The sequence below is a fragment of the Procambarus clarkii genome, chromosome 28, assembly GCF_040958095.1.
Source record: "Procambarus clarkii isolate CNS0578487 chromosome 28, FALCON_Pclarkii_2.0, whole genome shotgun sequence".
In the NCBI taxonomy this organism is placed as follows: domain Eukaryota; kingdom Metazoa; phylum Arthropoda; class Malacostraca; order Decapoda; family Cambaridae; genus Procambarus; species Procambarus clarkii.
Genome location: NC_091177.1, coordinates 28,987,317 through 29,013,089, shown reverse-complemented (window position 1 = coordinate 29,013,089; position 25,773 = coordinate 28,987,317). Strand labels below are relative to the sequence as shown.

At 43.9% G+C, this 25,773-nt stretch overlaps 1 protein-coding gene across 1 annotated transcript in view; it reads left to right on the top strand.

Annotated features, from left to right (window-relative positions):
- LOC138369452 (uncharacterized) overlaps window positions 1–25,773 on the top strand; it is a 166,327-nt gene that overhangs the window by 14,067 nt on the left and 126,487 nt on the right. Inside the window, exon 3 of the mRNA XM_069332699.1 lies at window positions 6,336–6,470. Within this exon, the coding sequence (XP_069188800.1) occupies window positions 6,336–6,470 (135 nt within the window). The remainder of the gene's footprint in view (window positions 1–6,335; window positions 6,471–25,773) is intronic.

Genomic DNA, 25,773 nt, shown 5'->3' with positions numbered 1-25,773 from the left:
CAACCTCTTGTTCTGTCTTGTGTTGATGAAATTAATACCCTATTAATGCCACCTCACCCCATCCACCTCACTCAAATGTAGATATAAAATCGGAGATGCTTAAGCTCTATTCAGTTGTGTATTTGTAAACTAAAGTCTTTGAAAATGTAATAAGTTTTACGAAACGCGCTCGTGTCGCGTCAGACTAGAAATAAAAATGAATTTTGGAGAATTGATTTTTGATTTACCTCCAACAGTGAAAAGAAATGTACGAAAGATTGAGAAAATTCGTGTTAGAATTATTAATCTTACTTTTTCGGTCATATTTAATAATATATGTCTACAGGAAAGACTGCTACCAAAATATACTAATATATATATATATATGTATATATATATATATATAATATAATATATATATATATATATATTATATATATATATATATATATATATATATATATATATTTATATATATAAGTCTTAAACGGAAAATATTACTACACTGTGTACATCATCGTCTCTCTCAGAAGACACTGAACAAGACACTACTACTTGGTGAAGCTCACTCCGTGCAGTCTTGTACCGGGTTTCCTTATCCGTGGTACTACCCTCAGCAGGTACCAGGAAATAACGATGAGTCTACCCTGGCCACGGGCCAGCCAAATCCCAATTCCACTAGGTGCCTCGTCGTGAAGGCCCCACAACCACAGTTCCGCCTGTTGCTGGCAGGTACCACTCAGCCTCACGCTGTTAGGCCACTTCACAAGCGAATATTAGGGTTGCGAGCCCTAGGCAGGAGCTTCGTGTAACTCGCTGGTTACTCTCCTCTTTCGGCACCACAGTCGATTGTCTCTTCCACCAGGCAGCCCCGGAACGGCGAATCCCGTCACTGCCACTCCTCAGGCAGACAGTTGAATATTCTACAGTTCTCGTCCGATGGCGGGTCACTGCTTCTGTAAAGCAGACTGGTGGAGAGACCTTGGGCCGGATTCAGGAAGGTACTTACAACGGTTTTTCCTCTTAGCTAAGAACGTTTTCCCTCTTAGCGCCATCGTGGCGGCTACGTCCATATTCAAGTAACTACACTAAGTGGAAAAACCTTCGTAAGTTCATTCCGGGATTTAATTGTGGTTTCCACCACTCGTAGCTTTACGTAAACTGGATATAAGTTGTTTTTTCTCTACTACATAACACTGAGATCGATTTATGATATTGGAACTTGACCAAAATATTATAGCTGGTGAATCTAGTGAAGAGGAGTCCTTCGTGTTAGTTATATATGCATTCTCTGCTTGAAACTTGAAGTAAATATGTGTTTGATGATAGTAGAATTAGTTTTATAATAGCAACATATTATACCAGTAGTTATTAAGTAAATAAAACACTGGTGAACATGAAATATGAGAGAAGGTGATGAGCCCTGCCTGATGGGATCATTTACTATCACCAAATGCCCCAGTTTACCTAGTAGTAAGGATGTACCTTAGCTATACATACCCATTTCTAATTTATTAGTTGGTTTATTTTGAAATTAAATCTGGGTGAGACATAAAGTAAAAATATGCTGCACAAATGATGTTAGGTAAGGAGAAAGGTAAAAATGTCACAAACTTTATTCATTGAATACTTAAAGCTATAATTATGACTATATTGATTATTAAAAAAGAGAGAGGGGGAGTAGGGTCCAAGACCTCTTCCTGTTATACAATTTGGGTGTGGAACAAGTAATTATCAAAAGAAGGCACCATGCCGGGAAGGCTATGTAGCAGTAGGGCAGTGAGGTGAGGCAGCTACTTATTTGAGAAATGCTTATTTTATTACCTTATAAGCTGAGGCAACTTATTTTATTTGAGGAATACTCAGCTGATTCCTCTACATTTAGCATGGAACAAATTTGTGTCCAAGACCTCTTCCTGTTACTCAATTTGGCTGTGTGTAACCAAACTAGAAGTGCTCTACAAATCAAGGGACCCAGAATGTGGAATGACCTCCCGAATCACGTCAAAGGCTGTACCTCTCTCAACCAGTTTTAAGAGTTAAACCAAGTACTGCCTAATAACTCCATGTAACCTAACTTACCTCCTAAATGTCAACCCATGTCTTGCTATTTTTTAAACAACGCTGTTCACCAACATGTGCAATTGCTGATTTATGCTATGTTAACCCCCCTTTTTGTATTTTTATTCCTTCTTTCAACACAATTTACACCTAATCCCGATTACTATTAAGTTTTAGTCTGTGTTTTTTCCCCCACACCTTGCCCGAAATGCTATGAGTATTAGTGGCGTTAGGTATTGTATGTACTAGCTCTGTCTATAAATCCAACATTATGTTTGTAAATCAACTGTATGTACTTTTCCTGAATAAAATGTATTTATTATTTATTTTTTAATCAGTAAGTATTAAAAGAAGGCACCAAGCTGGGAAGGCTATGTAGCACCATTGTGTGTAACAATAAACCAAATTTTTTTTTAACAAATAAGGCCCCTGTATGGTAAAACAAATCCTGTCAGCTGTAAAAATATTGATGCAGTTATTTAAATGAAAAATATAATGAAAGAAATATTACTGTTTTATTTTTATCCTTTTTAGGAGCCGAGCGGAGAGCACACTGGACTTGTGATCCTGTGGTCCTGGGTTCGATCCCAGTCGCCGGCGAGAAACAATGGGCAAAGTTTCTTTCACCCTATGCCCCTGTTTACCTAGCAGTAAATAGGTACCTGGGTGTTAGTCAGCTGTCACGGGGCTGCTTCCTGGGGGTGGAGGCCTGGTCGAGGACTGGGCTGCGGGGACACTAAAAGCCCCAAAAATCATCTCAGATAACCTCTCAAGATTTATCCTATCTTTTTGTACTGTACAAGTATATCCAAGGAAGTGAAAAATTGAGACATAATGCACAATTTAATGAATGATTAGCATGGATTAGCAGTTCAAAAGAAATATGACTATTACATATCAACATGAGAATCTTATTGATCCCATGGTCAACATGATTTAATAAGGATAATACAGTACTGAATTTGTTATAATACAAACTATAATTTAAAATCTTTATTACTGATTTTTTTTTATTAAGAAGATTAGGTATACACAGCAATGTACTACTACCCTATTCTATATGGAATATTGCACAGTGTAGATAAAAAACTAGCTATAAGTTTATCTAATACTCCCATCTCACAGGATGGTTAGACATACTGTACATGGAATCAATTTAGAAAATACCAGCTCAATACAAAAAACAAATCAACTCTGACTAAACAACTCTAAGCAATTTTCACAAGAGGTAAGCACTGAATCATGGAAACATTATATTATAATTACTCTTACCAGTTTCTACAAGACTCCTCTCAAAACAATGTATTTTTAAACATGTTTAGGTATACACAGCAATGTGCTGCTTCCCTATTCTGTATAAAGGACCACACAGTGTAGATCAAAAACCAGCTACAAGCTCATCCAACATCCTCACCTCACAGGATGGACAGTCATACATGGAATTAGGAGAGAACAAAATACTTAATGCTGATCCATTAGCCTCCACTGGCAAATCTGGGTGCAGCACAAGAATATCTTCCAATATTCCTGAGTGTATGAAGTAATTACAGAGCTCAAAATACCTCATACCATTTGGTATGAAGTCACTGATAACAGGACAATCACAGATATAGTGTTGGAGAGTATGTTCTCTCAAGTAGGACTGAAAACAGATGTTTTTTTTCCACCAAGAGGGCTATAAACCCATGGAACCGTCTACCCGCTGAAGTCGTAAATGCCAAATTCCAGCTAAAAAATATCATTAAGACAATTGGCGGGCCCTTTAACAAGCCGCCGGCTTTCTGTCCTCTTCGAGGTCACTAGATAGTTAGTGGCCCTTGGGTAAATTCAATAAATATATACAATAATTGTTAGCGCATCTTCCGAGCAACAAGGACAGCTACACAGTATCTCTTAGAATTACGTAGGTAAACAACAAATGTAACATTTGTTTACTACAATGTCGGTGCTGGCTGTAGAAGTTGAAAAAACATTGTTTTACTTCGAAATATACTAATTTTATAAGAAAATTCGAAGTAAATAGGAGACAGTAGAGCTCCAATAAACCAGCGCTAAATCTTCAATATGAAGAATGTTGCTGCTCTCTGATTGGCCAAACGAAACACAGTAGTGACCTCTATCGGCACGCAGGTGAACCAACAAATTTTTTCCTAAGTGGACCTTATTGAATCGCACCTAAGCATCTTCTTAGGGCGCAATTAGGAACCTTCGTAGCAAACCCACTTACGAAGAAATACACAGAGCTTCCTGAATCTAGGTCCTTGTCTGCCTTAGGTAGTCTGACTTTTCTTGCATCACAGCAGCCCTACGTTGACTCTGTGAATACAGACACGCCATCAGTACTCTGGGACACTACATGGGGACCACTAGGAAACATCACTTACTGGCTTAGCCACAAACGTACACCTTTTTACTCCATAGATGGCGCTCATTGTCTAAGCGCCACCTCACCAGATGTCAGCACCGGCTACCTCTCGAGCCGACTAGGACAAGAATCTAGCGCCTCTTGTCGATATATTCCCGTCATCACTAGATGGCGTTGTCCATGTTGTGGGAGGCTTTCGGGAGCAGACTCACAGATGGCGTTGACGTCACTGCTCCGTGTTCCGACGGTGGACTTGGGTTCGTAACAATCCAACAATACATATTGGTACAACTGACCAAATAGTTGCTATAAGTAATATGATTGCAGGAGGATTGGCCGCAATATTTGGTACTTGGTTTTCCAAGTTGTTCTAGTCATTTCATTTCTGTTAAGTAATTTTTTTGGCTTTTGCATCCCATCAGATGCAACACGAATATGATGACTAGTTATTCGTTTTCTATTTTGATGTCTAAGGTCTCTAGTACATCATTTGCTGATGATAACAAATACGTGTCATTAAAATAGAGACCTGCGCCTATATGAGTCCTTTTTACTTTATCTCGTTAATATATATCAGAATCAAACTTGAAAATTAAACCTCAATACATATATAATCTCTTGTATGAGAATCTAAGAAAGTTACAAGTGCTGTACTTACCTATGATTGAACGCTATTTTGAAGAGGTACACATTTTTTACTTTTTTTTTTACCTTTTATGTTGAGAAAGGTAAATGAGATTATACCGTCAAAATAATTTTGAATTGTCATTTTTTAAGATTTGTGTATTGCTGTTATATTTCGTTCCAATGTGTATAGGTGTTTTGAACAAATTGTTCTGCAGTGATATGAGCAAAGTTAGTTTGCTTGCACGTCAAGCTGGTGATAGTAAAATCCATGTCACCACAGAGTGGAGGAAAAGGCCTAATGCTTTTCAGGGATACATTTTTTTCCATAATTCAGTATTATTAACATCTTTATTAACCAAATTAATAAAAAAATTGTCTAATCTGAGTAATTCAATTTGCTCCTATTAGAGTGAGGATGATGCTCGTGTTCACTGTCACTCAAGACAGAGCATCATACACAAGACCATAAGGTCTAAAATGAAGGCTGGATGCACATATATACCTATCATGGTTAAAATCAACTACATTAGACAGAATACATTTTTCAATTTACAAATATGTAAATCCAACATTCTATTGTGCACGGAATAGAAAGGGCCAGGATGGATTCATAAGAGATGCAGCCTAAAAATAATATCAGTAAAATTGTTCTTCATTCTTCGAAATGCACATGGGAATTTAGGATAAATTGTAAGGATGTCGTCCAGTACACCAGATTCAATAAAATAGTTAAACAGTTGATGGTACAATAGGCCAGGAGGTCTAACATCTTTTACGGTTTTACATTCAACAAAACAGTGTTCAAGTGAATGCCTTAAAGGTTTGTCACAGAGTTTACAAGTTGAATATTCTGGTAGTGCTCAACCTCACTAACCTGCCAGATGTGCCTAGAGCCGAGTCGAATTCGCGCAATGACTACATTATATTGCCTGGTCTGGCTACTGTGATGACCAAACAAATACCTATGTTTATGAGAGTTGTCATAACTTTTAAAACTGCTGCTTTCAGGTCTTAGGACATTTCTTAGTCTTTTAAAAATGAAGTAAATTCTTTAACTTGAATGTTTCTAAAAATTGCATTAGGTAATCCAAAATCCTAATCCGAGTTTTTTTTCCTGCAAGCCTCATTGTCCAATCGATCTACAAAGTCATATTTTATAAACCCCACAGGGAATGGAATCCACACAAATTATATATATAATGAACAAATTGTTACTGAGAGAAGTAGTATGTGAAAACAGTCTGTGGAGGTATTGTTAGGAACTCTTATATTATTTAGTGAATGCTTTTATTTTCACTAACAGAACATTATACAAAGTAATAAACATGATCGTTTTTGGACGTCCTGGAGTGTGTCAGTGTGGGAGGTGGCAGCGGACGGCCAGGACGCTAACATGACGCTGACGCAGCTCCCCCACGTGGTCGACCAGGCTCGGCGGGTAGGTCACTCTCACAGTACTGTTGACGTGGGTAGGTCACTCTCACATTACTGTTGATGTGGGTAGGTCACTCTCACATTACTGCTGACATGGGTAGGTTACTCTCACATTACTGTTGACGGTGGTAGGTCACTCTCACATTAGTGTTGACGTGGGTAGGTCACTCTCACATTACTTTGGACGTGGGTAAGTCACTCTCACATTACTGTTGACGTGGGTAGGTCACTCTCACATTACTGTTGACGGTGGTAGGTCACTCTGACATTACTGTTGACGTGGGTAGGTCACTCTCTTATTATTGTTGATGTGGGTAGGTCACTCTCACATTACTTTGGACGTGGGTAGGTCACTCTCACATTACTGTTGACGTAAGTAGGTCACTCTCACATTACTAATGGTGTGGGTAGGTCACTATCACATTACTGTTGACGTGGGTAGGTCACTCTCTTATTATTGTTGATGTGGGTAGGTTACTCTCACTTTACTGTTGGTGTGGGTAGGTCACTATCACTTTACTGTTGGTGTGGGTAGGTCACTCTCACTTTACTGTTGGTGTGGGTAGGTCACTCTCACTTTACTGTTGGTGTGGGTAGGTCACTCTCACTTTACTGTTGGTGTGGGTAGGTCACTCTCACTTTACTGTTGGTGTGGGTAGGTCACTCTCACTTTACTGTTGGTGTGGGTAGGTCACTCTCACTTTACTGTTGGTGTGGGTAGGTCACTCTCACTTTACTGTTGGTGTGGGTAGGTCACTCTCACATTACTGTTGACGTGGGTAGGTCACTCTCACTTTACTGTTGGTGTGGGTAGGTCACTCTCACTTTACTGTTGGTGTGGGTAGGTCACTCTCACTTTACTGTTGGTGTGGGTAGGTCACTCTCACTTTACTGTTGGTGTGGGTAGGTCACTCTTACTTTACTGTTGGTGTGGGTAGGTCACTCTCACATTACTGTTGACGTGGGTAGGTCACTCTCACTTTACTGTTGGTGTGGGTAGGTCACTCTCACATTACTGTTGGTGTGGGTAGGTCACTCTCACTTTACTGTTGGTGTGGGTAGGTCACTCTCACATTACTGTTGACGTGGGTAGGTCACTCTCACTTTACTGTTGGTGTGGGTAGGTCACTCTCACATTACTGTTGACGTGGGTAGGTCACTCTCACTTTACTGTTGGTGTGGGTAGGTCACTCTCACATTACTGTTGACGTGGGTAGGTCACTCTCACTTTACTGTTGGTGTCGGTAGGTCATTGTTGTTGACGTCGACAAGACAGTTAACAACCGTTTATATAAGACTTTTTAAGTGTCAGAAATAAAATTTTGACTCACAGGTATTACTCACACAGCTATATATATCATTCAATAATCATATAGTGATGCTGTTCTCTTTATCAATTATCACGACACAATAACTAACTACAGTAAGTCATGTCTAGAGAAGCAAAGTGTTTCAATACTTTATCACAGTCAGTAAGACTGTATCAGAGATGAGTCTACTTCTGGCGATATTAATTCTTCTTGACTAATGTTCGAAGCTACGCCATCAAATCAATTATGACTGACGTGATACTTAAGCTAATGAAAATCTCAAATAATGTCCAGAGCACTGGGTAAAGTATTGGAGTGAGACTCCTCTGTGGGTGGTCCTTCCCCTTGGGGTGTTCCTCTGTGGGAGGTCCTACCCATCGGGTGTTCCTCTGAAGCAATTATAAACTCACTCAGGGTCCTTATGAAATTGATAAAAAGAGACTAATGGCAGATATAAATGTTAAAAGACTATTTGGTTTATTTACATTTCCTGTTTAGACTATTTGCAGAGACTCATTGAACATTAAAAAGAATATTTAGACTTCCTTGCCCGAAATGCTAAGCACATTAGTTCCTTTAGGTATTGTAAATACTAGCCCTTTCTGTAAATCCAACTTTATGTTTCTAACTCATTTTCTATGTAAGTACTTTTGCCTGAAAAAAAATTGAATATGACTTTCAATTTCAATAATATACGTTCAGTGGCCTGCCTTAAAGTAGTACCACAAGACCTTATGCCCACTCTAACTTTATCCAGTTGGAATCAACTGTGGATTCATTATAATTCAACATTATAAAATATATATATTATATACACATTATATATACATGTATATATATATTGTTACGGTGCCCTCTCCTATTTCTTTCGTTTGCCGGCTTAAAGAGTCATATCAGCTCTCCCTACTGATTCTCTGAGGTTCAGGGAGTCTAATGATATATGTGGCGACCAGACCGGCTGCCAGTTAAGGGAAAGAAGTTATATTATAAGTTGTAAATAAAGGAAAATTGGCGCCCTGTTATAAAATGAAACAGTATCCCCTACGGCAGATATGACCTTGTGGAAGGGACACTATGCCGATCGCGGATTGGCCGACGTAGGTCGCGGGCGACAAATCAGGGCCCGCCATGACGTCACCGAGTGCCCCGGGCGGCGCCAACGTCAGAGTTGTACTGACCGTGGAAGTGACAGGACGCGCCTCGGTCTGCTCTCAGGGATTGGAGGCTCTGCAAGCCTTGTTCAGTGGATTGAGCTGGCCTGCGCAGCCTACCACCGTTATTGGAGACCCTGCGCTTCTGGGAAGCAAAAGAGGAACCAAGTTCAGTGAGCAGAGAAGTGCCCAAACTTGGAAAATAGTCGGCAACGACGCTGGGCGGCGCCGCTGGCTGGACGTTGAGGTCTGGAAGGTGGGCGAGCAAGCTAGCTGTGACTGGGGTCACACCCACTGAGAATCTTTGAAGGACGACACCGTGCCTAGGACAAGGAGCGACGCCCTGTGGGAGAGGCGAGTGTGGGGAAAAAATAGTGATTAGCTCAGCGCCCATCGATGAACCAGGATTGGGGCAGCTGAATCTCAGGGATTGGAACGGCGACGACGCGAAGGCTTCACGACACCTGAGGACCTGTGGAACGCCCTGGATCGTCGAGGATCGACCCAAGGAAGCGTGGGAACCTCACACCATCGAGGGACAGGCGTCGTGAGCCAGGAGTGTAAGGTAGATCATTTTTCCCTCCCATTACCCCTTGTATGAGTAGGCTAGTTAGGCCACAATATTTACTCGTGTATGTGGCAGCAAGACTTTATTACTTTAATAGTAGAATAGGCTGCAAAGCGGCTTGTGTCCAGGACTGTCAGAGAGGACAGTGTGTATGGATGGCAGGACAGTGAAGAAGAGGTGCCGACGTGGTGAAGAGGCCCTCCTGTGAGAGTGTGAGACTCCTGTCTTCCTGCCCATTTGAAGGAGTGTTGGAGGTCGTGGAAGAAGAGGCTGACGATCTCCAGACTTATTATCCATATTCCCATATTCATGTATTACTTGTGATTGTGTGTGTGTGTTCATGTAATTTGCGTCAGTAAATCCACACATTTTATTACTGTGTTTGAGTGTGCCTCCATTTGTGATATTTCTCTATGAGCATACATTTCTGGCTACAAACAATATATGATACACCCACTGAACTGCATTGCTGGGGTGCAGATATAATAACCCAGCTGGCGACCTTGCTAAGAGGAAGATAGAGAAGACAGGCGGGAAAGGAGTTCCTGCAACCTTTTTTGTCTGGCAGGCAAGACTCAGGGAGGTTATGGTTATAGGTAAGCCTGAGTCTTCCTTCACTCCCCCACGGGTCTAGGCCGGAACTGTTAACAGCAGTTTCCCCGTGGTTGACTGAAGGGCTTCCAGGGTGAATCAGTGGCACCCCTTTGTGGTGGAAGCAAAGACCTGCGGAGGTGGGCATTGTTGGTCCTCTCTTGTGTGACCAAGGAGACTCCGGTGAATCCAGGGAGTCGGAGGGGCTGAGTATTTGGGCCTTTGAGCCCCTAGTGGCCGAGTGTCAGCAGAGCCCCGGACCGCCCACCCCCACGTGACAAGAGAACTGGCGACCTCGCCAGGATCCGAACCCCAGTAGCCAAGAACTGGGAACCTCGCCAGGAAGCGTGGAGCAAGCTACAGTGTGGACCAAATTTCAAGACAAGTGTTGCCAGGGTACTAATACAGTGTGGCCAGTGAATTCGGTGGTACTGTTACTCAACCGGCTAAGGGACTGAAACGGTGAAATTAGTGCCTACTAACTTGTCTGTGCTGTCGTGTATGCTCAATGATATAGAGATGGAGGAGGACAAAGTAAAGAAATTTATTGACACAAGGGACGAGAGAATTTTGGAAGAGTGTACCAAGGCCCAGCTCCAACAAGTGGCAAACCACTTTGGGATCAGGTTGAGGACGACTAAGGTAGCGGAGCGAAGGATAGAGATCATGGCACAGCTCACAGCTCGAGAGGAAGCGACGGGAGAGGAGCCATCTCAAGAGGAGCCGTCCCGAGGAGAGCCATCGCAAGGTGAACCGTCCCGACTAGGGCCTCCCCAAGCGCCTACCAGTGTGGAGAGAATTCACAGTGAACATGGGAGCAGTGGAAGGTCCAGCTGTGGTAAGAGGAGCCTGCAACTGGAAATAATGAAGATGCAACTGGAAGCCCAGCTGCGACGAGAGGAGAGAGAAGCGCAAATGCAGCGAGAGGAACGTGCAGCTGAGCTGCAGCGAGAGGAACGTGCGGCTGAGCTGCAGCGAGAGGAACGTGCGGCTGAGCTGCAGCGAGAGGAGCGAGAAGCTCGGCTGCAGCGGGAAGAAGGAGAGAGACAACTGCGACTGGAGGAGATAAGGGCAAAGAAAGAAGTCGAATTGCGTCGCGTTGAACGTGGTCTGCCCTCACTACCTGCACGGCGGGATGACCTCAAGGTAAGGGAGCGTGACTTACCTACGTTCGAACCACAAGAAGCTGAGGCGTTCTTCGAACACTTTGAACGGATAGCAACTCTGAAGGAGTGGCCGGAAGATGATTGGGCTGCTCTGGTCCAGGGCAGGTTGACTGGTGAGGCCCGGGAAGCCTATAACATGCTGGACCTAGAGGAGTGTACTAGTTATGACGCGATTAAGAATGCGGTTCTCCACTCATTCCGGCTGACTCCGGAGATGTACCGGAAGCGGTTCAGAGAGTGTACAAGAGCGTCGGGAAAGACTTACGCCGAGACCGCCAGGGATATGGAACGGAAATTCCTACGATGGTTGAAGGCGGAGGAAGCGGAGTCGGTGGATGATATCAAACGACTGATAGTGATGGAGAAGTTTATGTCAGTGCTCCATCCTGAGTTGCGAGTAAGGTTGAGAGAAGCAGGTATTAAGGACCTGAAGGCTGCAGCGGATCGAGCCGACATGCTGGAGGAGGCACTACATATCAGGAGGGAGGGGCCGCCCAGACCCTCGCCTTACCCCAGGTCGGGAGGGAACCTTAGGAGTTCAGGAGGAGCGAGGATGGATGGGGACTCTCCCAAAAGTAGTGTACCCAATGAGGTAACCCAGTCCAAGTGCTCAAGGGACGCGGGGAGGAAGCCCCAACCTGTGAGCAGTGGACGTAGCTCGGGAGCGAGTGCTGCTGCCCGGGAACCGACGACAGAGAGTCCTAGGTGGACTCAGGGAACCTCTACCATTGGCGCTACCAGGAGGACTGGTAGAGGATCGCCTAGGAGAGGCGGTCGGTGTTACAACTGTGGGGGACGAGGACACCTTGCAAGGGAGTGCGGTCGCCCCAGGCACGGTGGAAACGTGGCTTTCGCTAGGATGGAAAGCGGAGAAGCCAACGATTATTCAGGTGATATGCCGGTGATGAGGGAGAAGAGGATCCACCCCTTTGTGTGTGAGGGGACGGTGAAGATAAGGGGAGCTGATCCTGTGCCAGCGAGGATGCTGAGGGACACTGGGTCCGACTTCACCCTTGTTAGTGAATCCCTCTTCCCCGAGGACTATAGAAGTTCCAGTACAGGGGAGGCCCTGATAAGGACGTTGGGGGGACAAGTGCGGATGCCCCTCCATAGGGTGACTCTTAATTCAGACTATGGTTGTCAGACTCTCTTGGCAGGGGTCTGTGCTTTGCTGCCGAGGATGGACGCTCAGGTGATCCTAGGAAATGATTCCTGTGGGGGATGTGTTCTCCCGAATTTGATTAAGGGTGAGGAGTGTGTAGAGTCCTATCGACAGTGCAGCAAGACGGGCGCCAGTAGTGGCGAAATGGAAATTGCGAGAGTGGCATTTCCGGTATGCGCAGTGACGTCAGGACGAGACGTCAATGGAGGTGATGTGAGCGGATCCAGTCACGCCGAAGAGAACATGCCGGGGTACCTGGGGCTCGATCGTTTGTTCCGAGAAGAGGCCAGAGGACAAGCGACAGGTGAGGAAGCGCCGGATACGAGTGTCCAGGTTACTCTCACCAGTCCTCTAGGAATTGACCGCACCCGTCTAGGTGAGCTGCAAAAGGAAGAGTTTCCTGAGTTGGTACGGGATGCGGAAGGAGGTCTCGCTGGACCCAAGTCACCGACTCATTTCTTCGTGGAGAAGGGAGTGCTAATGAGGCATTGGAGGCCGGTTAGGGCCAAAGCGGGCGATGATATGCTGAGAGTGAGGCATCAGGTGGTGGTGCCAGCTCAGTACAGATGCGCGGTGCTAAAGCTTGCACACGCAGTGGATCCCGCGGGTCACTTGGGAGTTACCAAGACCTTAGGCAGGCTTCGGGAACATTTTTATTGGCCGGGCATGGACGCGGATGTAAGAAGAATTTGCAAGACGTGTTTCCCGTGCCAGAGAGCGGGGAAGAACGTCCCTGCCATCCCGAAAGCACCTTTAGTTCCAGTTCCAGCATTTGGCCAGGCGTTTGAGCGCCTAATAATCGACGTCGTGGGACCACTACCTAAGACAAGAAAAGGGAACAATTACTTATTGACTATCATGTGTGCTTCGACGAGATTTCCAGAGGCGATCCCAGTGCGGAAGGTGACATCGAAATGCGTCATGGGACACCTTCAGCGGTTCTTTGCTTGGGTAGGTGTGCCCAAGGAGATCCAGTCCGACTGTGGAAGTGTTTTCCAATCGAGGTGGTTTAGGCAGGCTATTGCGAGCTGGGGAATAGCCCAACTACGATCGTCTCCTTATAGACCTCAATCGCAGGGAGCGATTGAGAGGTTCCATTCAACTCTGAAGACCATCTTAAGAGTGTATTGTGCTGAACAGGGAGCGGAATGGGATGAGGCTGTCTGTCCAGCCCTGTTCGCGATCCGAGATGCTATAGTTGAGTCTCTGGGATTCTCTCCATTCCAGCTAGTGTTTGGGCACGAAGTAAGGAGCCCGTTGTTGATGCTGAAGGAGCGGATGACGGCGGAGAAGACATTAGTGACAGTGGAAGAGTATGTGCGAAGATTCCATGAACGATTGAAAACGGCGAAGGAGCTGGCTGCTGATCACTTGAAGACAGCGCAAGAGAAGATGTCGATCTGGTACGACAAGAAGGCTGTCCCAAGGGAGTTCGAGGCAGGAGCCAGAGTGATGATGTTGCTACCTGGGAGGGGTAGAGTGACGGAATCACGCTTTGGTGGTCCATACTCGGTTGTTCGGCGTGTGGGTCCTGTAAGTTATGAGATCAGCAAGCCGAATCGCCCTAACAAGACACAGGTGTGTCATATCAATCGTTTAAAGCCATACTTCCCAGAGGAACAAGAGAGTGCAGGAGTGAAGGGAGCAACACAGTCGCGAGAAGGGAAATTGGTTCTGTGTATGGAGATGGACCAGGGGTTGCCAGCGGAGGAGAGAAAGTGGGCCCGTGCCGATGGTACGCGCCTGTCGAATACAGAGAGTTTGACACACCTAGAAGACAGGCTGCGTCATCTGGATAAAGAGAAAAGGAGAGAACTAGTGACCCTGATAAGAAGGAACAAGTCGCTTTTCACGGATGTGCCCCGACGGCACAAGAGTGTGGTGCACGAGGTGGACGTGTGCGGAGGAAAGCCAATCAAGCAGAGTGCTTATCGGGTGAGTCCCGAGAAGAGGAAGATCATGCGACAGGAGGTGGAATATCTGCTAGCGAATGATCTCGCTGAGCCCAGCAACGGTGAGTGGAGCTCGCCCTGTGTGCTGGTCAAGAAGAGTGACGGATCATATCGTTTTTGCACTGACTATCGTAAAGTGAATGCCATAACCGTGTCAGATTCTCACCCGATGCCCCGAGTAAGTGATTGCGTCGACCAAGTAGGAAATGCAAGGTTCGTCACCAAGGTCGACCTGCTGAAAGGGTATTATCAAATCCCTTTGTCGCCGAGTGCGAGAAAGATCTCGGCGTTTGCTACTCCAGACGGATTGTATCAGTACAAAGTGCTTCCCTTTGGTATGAAGAACAGCGGAAGTTGTTTTCAGAGGATGATGAACGAAGTGCTAAGAGGGATGGAAGGCTGCGCCGTGTATATAGATGATATAGTGGTGTACGCCGATAGCTGGAAACAACACATGAATCGACTGACGGAGTTATTCCAACGGTTGGAAGAAGCGAACCTGACCGTTAATCTGGCCAAAAGCGAATTCGGAAAGGCCCGATTAGAATACTTAGGTTTCGTCGTGGGTCAAGGGGAAGTGACTCCAGTAGACCAGAAAGTGATGGCAATCAAAGAATATCCGAATCCCAGAACGAGAAAGGAATTGTTACGATATTTAGGGATGGTTGGATACTATAGAGGATTTTGCAATAACTTCTCGACAGTGGCACACCCTCTGACTGAATTGCTATCTAAGAACGTTAGATGGAAGTGGGGGGAAGCATGCCAGGAGTCCTTCGAGAAGACTAAGAAGTTGTTGACTGAAGCGCCAGTGCTGATTTCGCCTGACTTTGAGTCAGACTTTATCTTATACGTTGACGCTAGCGACGTGGGAATTGGAGCCATGTTAGCTCAAGAGAAGGACGGAGTCCACCGTCCAGTGGCATTCTACTCGAAGAAATTCGAAAAGTACCAGAGGGCTTATAGTACAGTGGAAAAGGAAGCCTTGGCCCTGATCCTGGCACTGAAACATTTTGACATCTATGTGGGTGGAGGTACTAGACCGGTGCAAGTGTTCACCGATCATAACCCCTTGACGTTCGTGCATAGGATGAAGAACACGAACCAAAGGCTGACAAGATGGGCCCTACTGTTCCAAGAGTACTGGCTAGAAATCAGGCACATTAAAGGAAGGGAGAATGTGGTGGCAGATGCCCTCTCCCGGATTTACTAACCGATATGACTCTTATTTTAAGGGGAGGGGTATGTTACGGTGCCCTCTCCTATTTCTTTCGTTTGCCGGCTTAAAGAGTCATATCAGCTCTCCCTACTGATTCTCTGAGGTTCAGGGAGTCTAATGATATATGTGGCGACCAGACCGGCTGCCAGTTAAGGGAAAGAAGTTATATTATAAGTTGTAAATAAAGGAAAATTGGCGCCCTGTTATAAAATGAAACAGTATCCCCTACGGCAGATATGACCTTGTGGAAGGGACACTATGCCGATCGCGGATTGGCCGACGTAGGTCGCGGGCGACAAATCAGGGCCCGCCATGACGTCACCGAGTGCCCCGGGCGGCGCCAACGTCAGAGTTGTACTGACCGTGGAAGTGACAGGACGCGCCTCGGTCTGCTCTCAGGGATTGGAGGCTCTGCAAGCCTTGTTCAGTGGATTGAGCTGGCCTGCGCAGCCTACCACCGTTATTGGAGACCCTGCGCTTCTGGGAAGCAAAAGAGGAACCAAGTTCAGTGAGCAGAGAAGTGCCCAAACTTGGAAAATAGTCGGCGACGACGCTGGGCGGCGCCGCTGGCTGGACGTTGAGGTCTGGAAGGTGGGCGAGCAAGCTAGCTGTGACTGGGGTCACACCCACTGAGAATCTTTGAAGGACGACACCGTGCCTAGGACAAGGAGCGACGCCCTGTGGGAGAGGCGAGTGTGGGGAAAAAATAGTGATTAGCTCAGCGCCCATCGATGAACCAGGATTGGGGCAGCTGAATCTCAGGGATTGGAACGGCGACGACGCGAAGGCTTCACGACACCTGAGGACCTGTGGAACGCCCTGGATCGTCGAGGATCGACCCAAGGAAGCGTGGGAACCTCACACCATCGAGGGACAGGCGTCGTGAGCCAGGAGTGTAAGGTAGATCATTTTTCCCTCCCATTACCCCTTGTATGAGTAGGCTAGTTAGGCCACAATATTTACTCGTGTATGTGGCAGCAAGACTTTATTACTTTAATAGTAGAATAGGCTGCAAAGCGGCTTGTGTCCAGGACTGTCAGAGAGGACAGTGTGTATGGATGGCAGGACAGTGAAGAAGAGGTGCCGACGTGGTGAAGAGGCCCTCCTGTGAGAGTGTGAGACTCCTGTCTTCCTGCCCATTTGAAGGAGTGTTGGAGGTCGTGGAAGAAGAGGCTGACGATCTCCAGACTTATTATCCATATTCCCATATTCATGTATTACTTGTGATTGTGTGTGTGTGTTCATGTAATTTGCGTCAGTAAATCCACACATTTTATTACTGTGTTTGAGTGTGCCTCCATTTGTGATATTTCTCTATGAGCATACATTTCTGGCTACAAACAATATATGATACACCCACTGAACTGCATTGCTGGGGTGCAGATATAATAACCCAGCTGGCGACCTTGCTAAGAGGAAGATAGAGAAGACAGGCGGGAAAGGAGTTCCTGCAACCTTTTTTGTCTGGCAGGCAAGACTCAGGGAGGTTATGGTTATAGGTAAGCCTGAGTCTTCCTTCACTCCCCCACGGGTCTAGGCCGGAACTGTTAACAGCAGTTTCCCCGTGGTTGACTGAAGGGCTTCCAGGGTGAATCAGTGGCACCCCTTTGTGGTGGAAGCAAAGACCTGCGGAGGTGGGCATTGTTGGTCCTCTCTTGTGTGACCAAGGAGACTCCGGTGAATCCAGGGAGTCGGAGGGGCTGAGTATTTGGGCCTTTGAGCCCCTAGTGGCCGAGTGTCAGCAGAGCCCCGGACCGCCCACCCCCACGTGACAATATGTATATATATATGTATATATATATATATATATATATATATATATATATATATATATATATATATATATATATATATATATATATATATACATATATATATATATATATATATTTATATATATATATATATATATATATATATATATATATATATATATATATATATATATATATATATATATATATATATATATATATATATATATTTATGCGAACAAGCCTGAATGGTCCCCAGGACAATATGCAACTGAAAACTCACACCCCAGAAGTGACTCGAACCCATACTCCCAGAAGCAACGCAACTGGTATGTACAAGACGCCTTAATCCACTTGACCATCACGACCGGACATAATGAGGTGATAGCCGAGGCTATTTGAACCACCCCACCGCTGGCACTCGGATAGTAATCTTGGGCATAGCATTTTACCAAATCACCTCATTCTTTGGGGCACACGTGAGGAACACAAATGCGAACAAGCCTGAATGGTCCCCAGGACAATATGCAACTGAAAACTCACACCCCAGAAGTGACTCGAACCCATACTCCCAGAAGCAACGCAACTGGTATGTACAAGACGCCTTAATCCACTTGACCATCACGACCGGACATAATGAGGTGATAGCCGAGGCTATTTGAACCACCCCACCGCCGGCACTCGGATAGTAATCTTGGGCATAGCATTTTACCAAATCACCTCATTCTTTGGGGCACACGTGAGGAACACAAATGCGAACAAGCCTGAATGGTCCCCAGGACAATATGCAACTGAAAACTCACACCCCAGAAGTGACTCGAACCCATACTCCCAGAAGCAACGCAACTGGTATGTACAAGACGCCTTAATCCACTTGACCATCACGACCGGACATAATGAGGTGATAGCCGAGGCTATTTGAACCACCCCACCGCCGGCACTCGGATAGTAATCTTGGGCATAGCATTTTACCAAATCACCTCATTCTTTGGGGCACACGTGAGGAACACAAATGCGAACAAGCCTGAATGGTCCCCAGGACAATATGCAACTGAAAACTCACACCCCAGAAGTGACTCGAACCCATACTCCCAGAAGCAACGCAACTGGTATGTACAAGACGCCTTAATCCACTTGACCATCACGACCGGACATAATGAGGTGATAGCCGAGGCTATTTGAACCACCCCACCGCTGGCACTCGGATAGTAATCTTGGGCATAGCATTTTACCAAATCACCTCATTCTTTGGGGCACACGTGAGGAACACAAATGCGAACAAGCCTGAATGGTCCCCAGGACAATATGCAACTGAAAACTCACACCCCAGAAGTGACTCGAACCCATACTCCCAGAAGCAACGCAACTGGTATGTACAAGACGCCTTAATCCACTTGACCATCACGACCGGACATAATGAGGTGATAGCCGAGGCTATTTGAACCACCCCACCGCCGGCACTCGGATAGTAATCTTGGGCATAGCATTTTACCAAATCACCTCATTCTTTGGGGCACACGTGAGGAACACAAATGCGAACAAGCCTGAATGGTCCCCAGGACAATATGCAACTGAAAACTCACACCCCAGAAGTGACTCGAACCCATACTCCCAGAAGCAACGCAACTGGTATGTACAAGACGCCTTAATCCACTTGACCATCACGACCGGACATAATGAGGTGATAGCCGAGGCTATTTGAACCACCCCACCGCCGGCACTCGGATAGTAATCTTGGGCATAGCATTTTACCAAATCACCTCATTCTTTGGGGCACACGTGAGGAACACAAATGCGAACAAGCCTGAATGGTCCCCAGGACAATATGCAACTGAAAACTCACACCCCAGAAGTGACTCGAACCCATACTCCCAGAAGCAACGCAACTGGTATGTACAAGACGCCTTAATCCACTTGACCATCACGACCGGACATAATGAGGTGATAGCCGAGGCTATTTGAACCACCCCACCGCCGGCACTCGGATAGTAATCTTGGGCATAGCATTTTACCAAATCACCTCATTCTTTGGGGCACACGTGAGGAACACAAATGCGAACAAGCCTGAATGGTCCCCAGGACAATATGCAACTGAAAACTCACACCCCAGAAGTGACTCGAACCCATACTCCCAGAAGCAACGCAACTGGTATGTACAAGACGCCTTAATCCACTTGACCATCACGACCGGACATAATGAGGTGATAGCCGAGGCTATTTGAACCACCCCACCGCCGGCACTCGGATAGTAATCTTGGGCATAGCATTTTACCAAATCACCTCATTCTTTGGGGCACACGTGAGGAACACAAATGCGAACAAGCCTGAATGGTCCCCAGGACAATATGCAACTGAAAACTCACACCCCAGAAGTGACTCGAACCCATACTCCCAGAAGCAACGCAACTGGTATGTACAAGACGCCTTAATCCACTTGACCATCACGACCGGACATAATGAGGTGATAGCCGAGGCTATTTGAACCACCCCACCGCCGGCACTCGGATAGTAATCTTGGGCATAGCATTTTACCAAATCACCTCATTCTTTGGGGCACACGTGAGGAACACAAATGCGAACAAGCCTGAATGGTCCCCAGGACAATATGCAACTGAAAACTCACACCCCAGAAGTGACTCGAACCCATACTCCCAGAAGCAACGCAACTGGTATGTACAAGACGCCTTAATCCACTTGACCATCACGACCGGACATAATGAGGTGATAGCCGAGGCTATTTGAACCACCCCACCGCCGGCACTCGGATAGTAATCTTGGGCATAGCATTTTACCAAATCACCTCATTTTTTGGGGCACACGTGAGGAACACAAATGCGAACAAGCCTGAATGGTCCCCAGGACAATATGCAACTGAAAACTCACACCCCAGAAGTGACTCGAACCCATACTCCCAGAAGCAACGCAACTGGTATGTACAAGACGCCTTAATCCACTTGACCATCACGACCGGACATAATGAGGTGATAGCCGAGGCTATTTGAACCACCCCACCGCCGGCACTCGGATAGTAATCTTGGGCATAGCATTTTACCAAATCACCTCATTCTTTGGGGCACACGTGAGGAACACAAATGCGAACAAGCCTGAATGGTCCCCAGGACAATATGCAACTGAAAACTCACACCCCAGAAGTGACTCGAACCCATACTCCCAGAAGCAACGCAACTGGTATGTACAAGACGCCTTAATCCACTTGACCATCACGACCGGACATAATGAGGTGATAGCCGAGGCTATTTGAACCACCCCACCGCCGGCACTCGGATAGTAATCTTGGGCATAGCATTTTACCAAATCACCTCATTCTTTGGGGCACACGTGAGGAACACAAATGCGAACCACTTGACCGGTCGTGATGGTCAAGTGGATTAAGGCGTCTTGTACATACCAGTTGCGTTGCTTCTGGGAGTATGGGTTCGAGTCACTTCTGGGGTGTGAGTTTTCAGTTATATATATTTATATATATATATATATATATATATATATATATATATATATATATATATATATATATATATATTATTATATATAAGTTTTACGAAACGCGCTCAAGTGTCGCGTCAGACTAGAAATAAAAATGAATTTTGGAGAATTGATTTTTGAATTACCTCCAACAGTGAAAAGAAACGTACGAAAGATTGAGAAAATTCGTGTTAGAATTATTAATCTTACTTTTTCGGTCATATTTAATAATATATGTCTACAGGAAAGACTGCTACCAAAATATACTAATATATATATATATATATATATATATATATATATATATATATATATATATATATATATATATATATATATATATATATATATATATATATAATATATATATATATATATATATATATATAATATATATATATATATATATATATATATATATATATATATATATATATATATATATATATATATATATATATATATATATATATATATATATATATATATATATGTCGTACCTAGTAGCCAGAACGCACTTCTCAGCCTACTATGCAAGGCCCAATTTGCCTAATAAGCCAAGTTTTCATGAATTAATTGTTTTTCGACTACCTAACCTACCTAACCTAACCTAACCTAACTTTTTCGGCTACCTAACCTAACCTAACCTATAAAGATAGGTTAGGTTAGGTTAGGTAGGGTTGGTTAGGTTCGGTCATATATCTACGTTAATTTTAACTCCAATAAAAAAAAATTGACCTCATACATAATGAAATGGGTAGCTTTATTATTTCATAAGAAAAAAATTAGAAAAAATATATTAATTCAGGAAAACTTGGCTTATTAGGCAAATCGGGCCTTGCATAGTAGGCTGAGAAGTGAGTTCTGGCTACTAGGTACGACATATATATATATATATATATATATATATATATATATATATATATATATATATATATATATATATATATATATATATATATATATATATATATGTCGTATCTAGTAGCCAGAACGCACTTCTCAGCCTACTATGCATGGCCCGATTTGCCTAATAAGCTAAGTTTTCATGAATTAATTGTTTTTCGACTACCTAACCTACCTAACCTAACCTAACCTAACTTTTTCGGCTACCTAACCTAACCTAACCTATAAAGATAGGTTAGGTTAGGTTAGGTAGGGTTGGTTAGGTTCGGTCATATATTGTCACGTGGGGGTGGGCCGGGGCTCTGCTAGCACTCAGCTGCTAGGGGCTCAAAAGGCCGAATACTCAGCCCCTCCGACTCCCGGGATTCACCGGAGTCTCCTTGGTCACGCAGGAGAGGACCAACAATGCCCACCTCCGCAGGTCTTTGCTTCCACCACAAAAGGGGTGCCACTGATTCACCCTGGAAGCCCTTCAGTCAAACACGGGGAAACTGCTGTTAACAGTTCCGGCCTAGACCCGTGGAGGAGTGAAGGAAGACTCAGGCTTACCTTATAACCATAACCTCCCTGAGTCTTGCCTGCCAGAGAAAAAGGTTGCAGGAACTCCTTTCCCGCCTGTCTTCTCTATCTTCCTCTTAACAAGGTCGCCAGCTGGGTTATTATATCTGCACCCCAGCAATGCAGTTCAGTGGGTATATTATATATTGTTTGTAGCCAGAAGATTGCTACTTCCATTGATCTGCTACTAGATTGTCGGCCCAGGGTACTCTCCCAGGAAGGTCTGTGTGGCTTTACCTCTCTCTAGCCACTACGTTACTAATTGCCACCATTCAGGCACTGATACTGATCGGATGGCTAAGGGTACACTTTTATATAGGTCCGTGCTGTCTTTACCACTCTCCAGGCAATAAGTACTTCTATAGAGAACGTAGTGTTCTCTAGGTGGTACTATGATAACCTTCGTGTATGCTCATAGAGAAATATTATAATGGAGGCACACTTAAACACAATAATAAAATGTGTGAATTTACTGACGCAAATTACATGATCACACATACAATCACAAGTAATACATGAATATGAAAATAAGGACAATAAGTTTGGAGATCGTCAGCCTCTTCTTCCACGACCTCCAACACTCCTTCAACTGGGCAGAAAGACAGGAGTCCCACACTCTCACACGAGGGCCTCTGCACCACGTCGGCGCCTCTTCTTCACTGTCCTGCCATCCATACACACTGTCCCCTCTGACAGTCCTGGACACAAGCTGCCTTGCAGCCTACTCTACTACTAAAGTATTAATGTCCTGTTGCCACATACATAAGTAAATATTGTGGCCTAACTAGCCTACTCATACAAGGGGTAATGGGAGGGAAAATGATCTACCTTACATTCCTGGCTCACGACGCCTGTCCCTCGATGGTGTGAGGTTCCCACGCTTCCTGAGTCGATCCTTGACGATCCAGGAACGTTCCACAGGTCCTCAGGTGTCGTGGAGCCTTCGCGTCGTCGCCGTTCCAATCCCTGAGATTCAGCTACCCCAATCCTGGTTCATCGATTGGCGCTGAGCTAATCACTATTTTCCCACAATCGCCCCTTCCACAAGGCGTTGCTCCTTGTCCTAGGCACGGTGTCGTCCTTCCAAAACCCTCAGTGGATGTGACCCGGTCTCAGCTAGGCTTGCCCGCCACACCTTTCCAGGCCCTCAACGTCCAGCGTCGCCACCCAGCGTAGTCGCCGAATATTTTCCAAGTTTGGCACTCTTTCGCTCAATAAACTTGGTTCCTTTTTGCTTCCCAGAAGCGCGGGGTCTCCAATACATCAGATGGGCTGCGATAGCCAGCACTAATCCACTAAGAAAGGCTTGTAGAGCCTTTAATCCTTGAGAGCTGACCGAGGTGCGCCCTCTCGCTTCCAAGGTCAGGTCAACTCTGACGTTGGCGCCGCCCGGGGCACTCGGTGACGTCATGGCGGGCCCTGATTGGTTGCCCGCGACCTAAGTCGGCCAATCCGCGATCGGCTAGTGTCCTTTCCAAAACGTCATATCTGCAGTAGGGGATACTCTTTCATTTTATATCAGGGCGCCAATTTCCCCTTACTTACAACTTATAATGTAACTTTCTTCCTTAACTGGCAGTTGGTCTGGTCGCCACATATATCAATAGACTCCCTGAACCTCAAAGAATCAGTAGGAAGAGCTGATATGACTCTTAAAGCGGGCAAACGAAAGAATTAGGAGAGGGCACCGTAACAATATGTACGTTAATTTTAACTCCAATAAAAAAAAATTGACCTCATACATAATGAAATGGGTAGCTTTATCATTTCATAAGAAAAAAATTAGAGAAAATATATTAATTCAGGAAAACTTGGCCTATTAGGCAAATCGGGCCTTGCATAGCAGGCCGAGTATGACGTTCTGGCTACTAGGTACAACATATATATATATATATATATATATATATATATATATATATATATATATATATATATATATATATATATATATATATATATATATATATATATATATATATATATATATGTCGTACCTAGTAGCCAGAACGCACTTCTCAGCCTACTATGCAAGGCTCGATTTGTCTAATAAGCCAAGTTTTCCTGAATTTATATGTTTAAAAAAAAATCGTACGAAATTATAAAGCTATCCATTTCATTGTGCATGAGTTAATTTTTTCAAATTTGAGTTAAAACTAACTAATATACATGACCAAACCTAACCAGCCCTACCTAACCTAACCTATCTAAACCCTACCTAAACTAACACAACTAAGTCAATAATTGATGCTAATAATATAATATAATAATAATTATTCAAAATAAACTAATTGGAAAAAATTTATTGAAAATATAGAATATCACTCGGCCTATTAGGCAAATCAGGCCTTTCATAGTAGGCCGAGAAGTGCGTTCTGGCTACTAGGTACGACATATGTAAAATATATATGTCGTACCTAGTAACCAGAAAGCAGTTCTTGGCCAACTATGCAAGGCTCGATTTGCCTAATAAGCCAAGTTTTCCAGAATTTCAATATTTTTCTCATTTTTTTCTTATGAAAGGATAAAGCTATTCATTTCATTATGTATGAGATAATTTTTTTTTTTTAAATTTGGGTTAAAACTAATGTAGATATATAACCAAACCTAACCAACCCTACCTAACCTAACCTAACCTAACCTATCTTAACCTTACCTAAACTAACATAACTAAATCAATAATTTATGTTCCTAATATAATATAAAAATAATATTTAAAATAAACCGAAAGGAAACAATTTATTGCAAATAAAAAAAAAATACTCGGCCTATTAGGTAAATCGGGCCTTGCATAGTAGGCCGAGAAGAGCGTTCTGGCTACTAGGTACGACATATATATATATATATATATATATATATATATATATATATATATATATATATATATATATATATATATATGTCGTACCTAGTAGCCAGAACGCACTTCTCAGCCTACTATGCAAGGCCCGATTTGACTAATAAGCCAAGTTTTCCTGAATTAATATATTTTCTCTATTTTTTTCTTATAAAATGATAAAGCTACCCATTTCATTATGTATGATGTCACTTTTATTTTATTGGAGTTAAAATTAACGTAGATATATGACCGAACCTAACCAACCCTACCTAACCTAACCTAACCAATCTTTATAGGTTAGGTTTGGTTAGGTAGCCAAAAAAGTTAGGTTAGGTTAGGTTAGGTAGGTTAGGTAGTCGAAAAAACATAAATTCATGAAAACTTGGCTTATTAGGCAAATCGGGCCTTGCATAGTAGGCTGAGAAGTGCGTTCTGGCTACTAGGTACGACATATATATATATATATATATATATATATATATATATATATATATATATATATATATATATATATATATATATATATATATATATATATATATATATATATATATATATGTATATATATATATATATATATATATATATATATATATATATATATATATATATTAGTATATTTTGGTAGCAGTCTTTCCTGTAGACATATAT